Below are 7,755 nucleotides of genomic sequence, written 5' to 3' on the forward strand. Positions count from 1 at the left end.
TTCTTAATCTAGATCTCCACTTCACTTAATCATTGTCAATCTATTTCAATCCCCGGCAACGGTGCCAAAAACTTGATGTGTGGAAAACGATCCAATACAAAACTCACCGGCAAGTGTACCGGGTCGCATCAAGTAATAAAACTCACGGGAGTGAGGTCGATCCCACAGGGATTGAAGGATTGAGAAATTTTAGTTTAGTGGTTGATTTAGTCAAGCGAATCAAGTATTGGTTGAGTGATTTTGTATCCAACAGTAAGTAAATAGCAGGAAATGTAAAGGGAGAGGGATGATTTGTAGAAATTAAAGAGAATTGAAAGTAGAGGTGCTGAATCTTAAAGAACAAGAAATTAAATGACTGAAACTTAAAGTGCAAGAAATGTAAATTGCGGTAACTTAAAGTGCAAGAAATATAAATTGCTTGAATGAAAAAGGGATTTAAGGACTGGAAATTCAGAATTTAAGCCAGAGAAACTAAATTGCAACAATTATCAAAGCAAGATAAGAATCGAAATTGGCTAGATCTCAAACAGAAATGGAAATTTGAATGCAGCAATGGTTCAACAGAAGAACCATAAAGAAAATCAGATCTCAGGACTCCAGAGACTAGATAGCAGAGTCTAGATCTCAATTGCCTTCCTAGATCCAAGTTCACAAAGCAAGTAAAGAGAAATTGAAGATTGAAGCAGTAAAGGAAATGAAATTTAACTCAATTATGCAGAAGGAAAATCAAAGAAGGCAGAGGAGGACGAGGAGGAGTCGGACGATGATTACGTGGCGGACAATGCAGACAGCGACTCGTCCGATGGTGGGAATGAGGATGAATGTGTTCCGAAGACACTTATCCAGACTGTGGCGCGCCATGTCCTACCTCCACCTCACCCAATTCCGGCACTATCGACAGTGTATAAATGACTATCACTATCAGAATAACAAACATCTAAACTCATATAAGTTTCGAACATTAATACACCATTCATACCTGTCAAGATTCACCGGAGTGCCTTGCACTTGCTGCTCCCCATTGAACTTCCATTTCCCCGATCAACGTGGTGAAACCGTACAATATTGAGCACACTAGGGAGACAGCTGACAACCACGTCCCCCACTCCTCCTCGTCACGGAACCATGGCGGGCACAAAGCCTGCATCGCAGGGTCATCGTAGACTCTCCATGCAAACTGAATTGAAGATTTACTTACATAATTAACCACATGATATCTATGTAAATATAAAAAATTTAATGTAAAACTATACATAACCTCATAAAATCATAATATATTATATTTCATGGCTTACCTCGTCGAACCATAACCGATCGATCGAAACTCTCCAATGCAGGACCCTGGCCTGATGCTGATCCGTACTCTACTGCTGCAATCCAACCAACCTGACAGGTTCCAAGAAGATATATATAGTTCGTTAAGTAACATCCCATATGAGGTGACAACAATATATAATGGAAATACATAAATAAACAGTTGCTACCTTGCAGCCAGCGGATACTGGTAGATTCCTCTATTTGGTGGACACCACTGAGAAAATCTCTGATAGATCTAACTCATCAACAACGGAGTGCAACCGGCGATGTCCGTGACGCCTCGTTGTGCCGCCGAACAAAGTGACTGGTACGTCTAGGCCAGCACAGCCGATCCCCAGGAAAGTGCCCTACACTCCCCAAAGTCCCGGAAAAGCGGTAGCCAACGTATGTGCACCAGGTTGTTGGACTTGTCTGTCATCAAATACCCTCCGATAAGTAACATAATATAGCACCTAGCGTACTGTCGGAGGGTCTTCGGGTCTTCTGTTCGGGGCATCTGGCAGACATGATCCCGCAGCTACACGAGCTTAAGCGTGAAGGACTCCTTCCTCTGCACAGTCTGCTAGCTTGGCACCAAGCAGCTGCTCCACCATAGCCCACGTCTCCGTGCCGTACGACCTATTGAAGTCACGAAGGCACCCCCCAACGCGGTTACCGTGTGCGCGTAGGCCTAGGTGGTACGCCACGTCCTGTAGGGTGATAGTGACCTAACCCCACGGGAGATGAAACGTGTGCGTCTCCGAATGCTGTAACTTCACGAGTGCCGAAATCAGGAAATTGTCAAAAGTGAAGTCCCTGAGTGGCACCGTGTCGCCAAATCTGGCCTCAGGCAAATACGGGACGATGGCGTCGGGTGGAGGAAGGGTATGGCTCACTCGCGTGGGGCAGTAGAAGGCAAGACCTCTGAAAAATAAAAAAAATCAACCTTATAAACAGATGATCATAAATTTATGCACATTACTGAATTCTTACTTTTTTTTTAGTAATTAAATCACCTTAACGTGCTACACAGCAAATATTTCTATCTAACTTACAGTTACTTCTACTTAAGAACATACTTCCATGTTTCTAACCTATACATGTCTCTAAATTACATATGCCAGAAAGCTTTCCTAATTAGAACGTTATAAATACTAACAACCTACCACAAGAAAAACAGAGTTCCTTCTAGAGACCTATCACTAAACCATTTAACTACGTTCTTGTCACTTCAGGACTACTCTAACAATGACCACATACTTAGATTAAACAAAAAGAACGCAACTAACCTCAAAGTCGGCCGCCCCAACGTAATGCGACATCTCGTTCAGCTTGTTGATGTCTCCGTCGTTCCCGGCTTGGCACGTCATCACCGTATCAATCTAAAATAGAATAGAAAAGGATCAAAAAAAAGGAAGAAAGAGGTTGACTAAGTCAAATTGGGACCCAAGCTATAAACGACTTCTACTTATAGGCGTAATCATGACTTATCTCATGTAAACGAGATATATGAAATATCATCTCGTTTACACTATAAACGAGATAAGACAGAAATTTAAATCTGTAAATATTTTTTAAATTATTTATTTTAGTAATTATTACATTTATTTTATTTGTTAAAATAAAAAATTCATCATTAAAATATGAATATAAAAATACAAAATTATGTTTAACCAATAAAATATAATCACAAACATTGTACTTTAAAATACTAAATATATTTTATATTCTTTTAATAGAAGAAACAAAAAAATACTCTCAAAAAATACACCTTAATTTTTTTTCATTATTCATATCAATCTTCTATAATTATATTTTTATCATTATATTTATTTCTAAATTTCTTTTATGAAAAATGAGAATTATTTTTTTATAATTTATGTTTTTATATTTAATTTTCTCGCTAAATAAATATAAAAATATTAATTTTAATATCTCTATCCTTTTTGTAATGTTTTTAATATTCTGCCTTATTCTATTTTCTGTTTTCCTAACCAACTGCAACCTTTGAAATACTAGTAGACGTCACTTGGTGTTGAGTGAGACGGTGAGACCGACTCACTTACCACATAATTGTGAGCTTCTCTTTCAATTCAACTAACACTTCAAAATAGTCTCCAGCCTACGTTATTACCACTAGTTAGCTCTATACAATACAAGTTCTGAGCATCAAAGTTCAAACTGGTTCTTTACAATAATTCAATAAAGGACAGGAGTTATTATCGTCACATTTCTCTCTTTGCTTGTTACCCTTTTTACTTGTGCATTTACGGCAAAGCTTCCCATGTGTATACATGAGACAATTCAGGTCAAATTTAAGTTCATTTGGGATCCTTTCGTTTAGATGAAGATATGTCTTGTTTCTGTCAGCAGCAGCTGGCACCCAACCAATTGTTTTTGCTATCTCAAAAATCTGCATAAATATTCAACTGTGTTAGGAATAGAAAAACGAATTCATGTTCTGTAAACAGAATGATTAAGTCATAATACTTACGTGAGTGTCAACGGGAAAATCATCTAGCTGAAGATTGAACATCAACACACAAGCCACCTATTATCAATTCCATACTTTAGCAAACACAACACAAACCAGAAATGGAAGACACATCTGTGTTAGATCGAATCCTACTCCCTCTATTCCTTTTGTATCTATTGCTGTTACCTTTTGGTGCGTTATTTGAACAATGTATCTTAATGGGTTGACTCCAGACATGATTTATGACAAAATGCAATGGCGTCATTTGAAACATATAGCTGATCCCACTTAGTGGGATAAGGCTTTGTTATTGGTTAACTGTTTGTTTAAGTTGAACAACATATCTTAATACAATTTGTATCAAAATCAATTGATTTAAAGATGCACCAAAATGTAATGGTGATAAACAAAAGGGAGTAGAGGGAGAAATTTTAGAATTTCAGCATGATAATACTAACTACTAGGAAGAAATGGAATCATCACTGTTATTAGCTTTCATGTTTTAAGGATTATTAGCACAATAAACTATTAAACACATACCATGAGAGGCAGTCATTATTTTTTTTTCTTGGTTGTAAAAAAGGAAGCAATTTCCATTACTATTACGAATCGAGGAGAATGAATGTGTATCCAATATATCCCCAAAACAGGTCTTTCTTAATTAAGACATGAATAGAAAATTCTCCTCCTATTGGTCAAAAGATTAATGAAGATAACAGTGTCATATAACATAAGCAATATGATGACAGAAAAGCTGATTATGTCCAAACCATATTCGGATAAGAAAATCCAACATGCATTAAAAAGGATGGTCAGAGCAAAATTTTAACCCTACAATATTGTGCTGTGATCAGTCACAGCAATTACAGAACACAAGATCCCAATAAAGACACATGCCCATCAGCCTCCTTTTCTAGTTGTTTTGTAATTAAGTTTTTCCTTAAAATATGTCAATCCATGTAGCTGACCGTACTTAGTCAAGACTCAGGACTTCACTACTATTCAAAAGTTGTTCCTAGAAGCCAATCTACCAAATGATCCCGAATCCCTATAACAAATGAATCTTGGTAGGACTGTAGGATAGAATGTAAACTGCCTCCTCTATACCAAGCTCCTCTGTGTTAACAGATTGATCAAGTCCTATTCCATTTATTTAATCAAGCCAAATACCACATATTGTTAGAACAAAGTTTCTAATGCAATACACAGATGCAATCTTGCTCAAACTACCAGGAAATACTTCTAACTAAGATATGCTGCATTAATTAAAACATGTTCCTACAATATGCTGCATTGAGAAACATTAGCAATCAATAAGCTGAAAACAAAAGACAAAAGGGAAAAGAATATTTACAGTTTTGGGACCAATTCCCTTGAAAAGAGAGAGCTCAGCCTTAACTTCATCAATGGACAAGTCTCGCAAATACTCCAAGCACAACTTGCCTCTCTTCTCCAGCAAGCAACGCAACATGTTCTTAATACACGAAGCCTTCGTGGGTGCCAAACCCCCGCATCGAATCGCATTCTCCAACTCCTTCGAATCCGCACCAAGCACCTTCCACCCAAAAAAAGAGGAACGAATTGGAACAGCAGATAAGTAATTTTATAACTACACTAAAAACCCCCAATGTGAATTATCAGGGCACAAATAGAAATGGAATTACGTACATGTTCCCAGGTGGGGAAGGATGATTTGAGGGAATCGAACGCCTTTTGGGAATTGGACTCGGTGGTGTTCTGAGAGAGCACTGTTCGGACCAAACCGTCGAGCACGGTTTCCGGCGGGATGGTGGCGGCGTGGTGGTGGTTGTCGTCAACGTGTTGTCGCTTGCGGTACTTGGCGAATTCGGGAGGGAAACCGTGGAGGGCTAAGAGGGTGTCTCGTAGGGAGAGGCATTCTTGTGGAGTGGGGCCACTGTGAGAAGAGTATGGATTCGTGGCGGTGGTGGTGGCGGTGGTGGCTGATTTAGAAGAAACACGAACTGATTTTGATTTTGGTTGCTGGTTAGGGAGGCGGTGGAGCTCCGCCTCCACTTGCAGCTGATGCTGCTTCCTCTTGAGGATCTTCTTTTTATCCATTCTTATGTGTCACGCTTTAATCTTAGTTTGTCTCTTTCTAGTAACCAATTAAGCAGGGTTAATAATCAAATTAATATATATAAAAATATTTTATAAAAGCTATTGTAAAATTTTATATATATTTTTTCAATGCAATTTTTTAAAATTTATAAATTAATCATTTTTTTATTATTCTATTAATAATTTTCATCAACAATTAATAATATAAAATATTAGCTGACAATATATATAACACTTAATATATTTAATTGAACATTAATCTAATATGTTTACGAAAAATTTATCTAGTCACTATATTATATTGGGATTAGAATTTATATAAATAAAAAAATATTAAATTGATAGATTTTCATAAACACATCTAAGTAATATCTAATTAAATATATGAAATATTATGTATACTATCAATTAACGTTTTATAATATTAATCATTAATAAAAATCGAATAAACATGATTAATTTGTAATGTTTGAAGGACTAATTTAATTAATAAACATTTTTAAGAATAAATTTAAAAAATAATTTATTTTTCATGACTAATTTAACTATTAACTCCAATTAAACTAAACACAAGCAACATTAATTTTTAAAAAAAATTAAATCAATTAATTAATTAATTAATTAATATCAGTATAGTATTTATTATTAGTTAACTTTTATATGGTTAACGTAAATTCAATTAGTTTAAAACTATATTTTTATGTGAATAATTTCTTTTTTATAAGATCATAGTTGAAATATTAATATTTTTAAATAACTTAATTACATAATGAAATTATTTAATAATTTTTACATATTAGTTTTAGAATAAATCTCATAAATAAAATAATTTATTCCTCCTTAAATGCACATAATCTACGAATGTCGTCTATGATTTTTCTTTAGGGACGACTCAAATTCAGACGTATAAAACGTTTTAAAAAACAGAAACAGACATTCTAGCAATGATGATAGGATACGTGTACTTTACTAAATTTTGTTTGCATGATAATGTGATTTTAAAAGTTTTTTTTTGCAAAGTCTATGGTATGGATGTCATGAAACATCCAGACGTATAGATGCCAACTGTGTATCCTTATTGCACAATGCATATGAGATTAGACGGACCTAGTAGTCAGCATGTACAGACACTACCATGACAAAATACGCAATAAAAAGTCCTTTTCAGAAGTGGGCCAGTCATATGGTAGAAGATTAATCGTAAGTTGTCATTGTTAATGCAACTATGTAACTAAATATTTTTTTGCTAGGATGCCTTATGGGTCGATCTGTTTGAACGCGTTGTATTGGGCCATGTAATTTTGGCATGATTACTCAGTGAAATATTATTTTGTTTTGTAATTTTTGAAATGGGGCCAATAGTTAGGGGATCGTTGGTTTTATCAACCTAATAATCTAGAAGTAGAAAACATGAGTAGAATTCAGGTAGGGTTAAGAGGTAAATAGGACTGTAAATTAATATAATAAAAAAGGGCATTGTAAATTAAAAAAATAAAGAAGAAGACGTTCATCAATTACGATTGAAGGGAAAGAAACCTCAAAATCCTAGCCGTTCTACTCAGATGGTGCAGCAGTTGGAGTGTGGATTTCATTATTGCCAAAGAATATTTTATATCGTGGTTCGCCTAGTTAGCTAGCGCCAATGGAAATTTCATATACACTAGGAATCTATCACAAAAGGTATGTTATGGTTTCTCTCTCCCTATTAATTTCTTAGGTGGAGTAATTGTGTAGTGAATGTGATTCTATGGCTAGTAGTTTACTACTATTTATTTTGGAACATTTATGTGATTTAATATGGATTTGGTATTTTGATGTGTACGTTTCAAGATATGGTTTTTACAAAAAAAATATGCAACAATGTCAGTACATTCTAGGTGGCAGTGGCTATCGTGATGTGTGTG

General features: G+C 35.5%; 1 protein-coding gene across 4 annotated transcripts; it reads right to left on the reverse strand.

The window, feature by feature from the left end:
• Positions 1-739: 739 nt before the first annotated feature.
• On the reverse strand, positions 740-5,877 carry LOC107492797 (putative DNA glycosylase At3g47830). Of its 4 annotated transcripts, none has more exons than XR_008002052.1 (9): positions 5,441-5,877; positions 5,127-5,327; positions 3,791-3,847; positions 3,547-3,709; positions 2,586-2,678; positions 1,485-2,220; positions 1,296-1,386; positions 980-1,177; positions 740-891 (listed from the first exon to the last, which is right to left on the reverse strand). XR_008002052.1 is itself a non-coding variant. In XM_052252661.1 (5 exons), exons 1-5 carry the CDS (start codon positions 5,849-5,851, stop codon positions 2,674-2,676), a joined length of 837 nt encoding a protein of 278 aa, XP_052108621.1. In that variant the 5' UTR covers positions 5,852-5,877; the 3' UTR covers positions 2,475-2,673. The 4 variants fall into 4 exon arrangements, 2 of the variants coding, with proteins under 2 accessions (XP_052108621.1, XP_015969341.1); XR_008002033.1 differs by having other exon boundaries at positions 3,363-3,709; XM_052252661.1 differs by lacking the exons at positions 740-891; positions 980-1,177; positions 1,296-1,386; positions 1,485-2,220 and having other exon boundaries at positions 2,475-2,678.
• Positions 5,878-7,755: the final 1,878 nt, after the last annotated feature.

This window comes from Arachis duranensis, chromosome 1, assembly GCF_000817695.3.
Source record: "Arachis duranensis cultivar V14167 chromosome 1, aradu.V14167.gnm2.J7QH, whole genome shotgun sequence".
Lineage (NCBI taxonomy): Eukaryota > Viridiplantae > Streptophyta > Magnoliopsida > Fabales > Fabaceae > Arachis > Arachis duranensis.

What these genes read in the sequence shown, in the direction of transcription:
- LOC107492797 (XM_016113855.3), bottom strand. Translation starts at nt 5,851, where the DNA reads ATGGATAAAAAGAAGATCCTCAAGAGGAAGCAGCATCAGCTGCAAGTG. An exon ending in AGGGAATTGGTCCCAAAACT is followed by an intron (nt 3,848 to 5,126) that starts GTAAATATTCTT and finishes AATTGATAATAG; the next exon opens with GTGGCTTGTGTGTTGATGTT. An exon ending in ATTTTCCCGTTGACACTCAC is followed by an intron (nt 3,710 to 3,790) that starts GTAAGTATTATG and finishes ATATTTATGCAG; the next exon opens with ATTTTTGAGATAGCAAAAAC.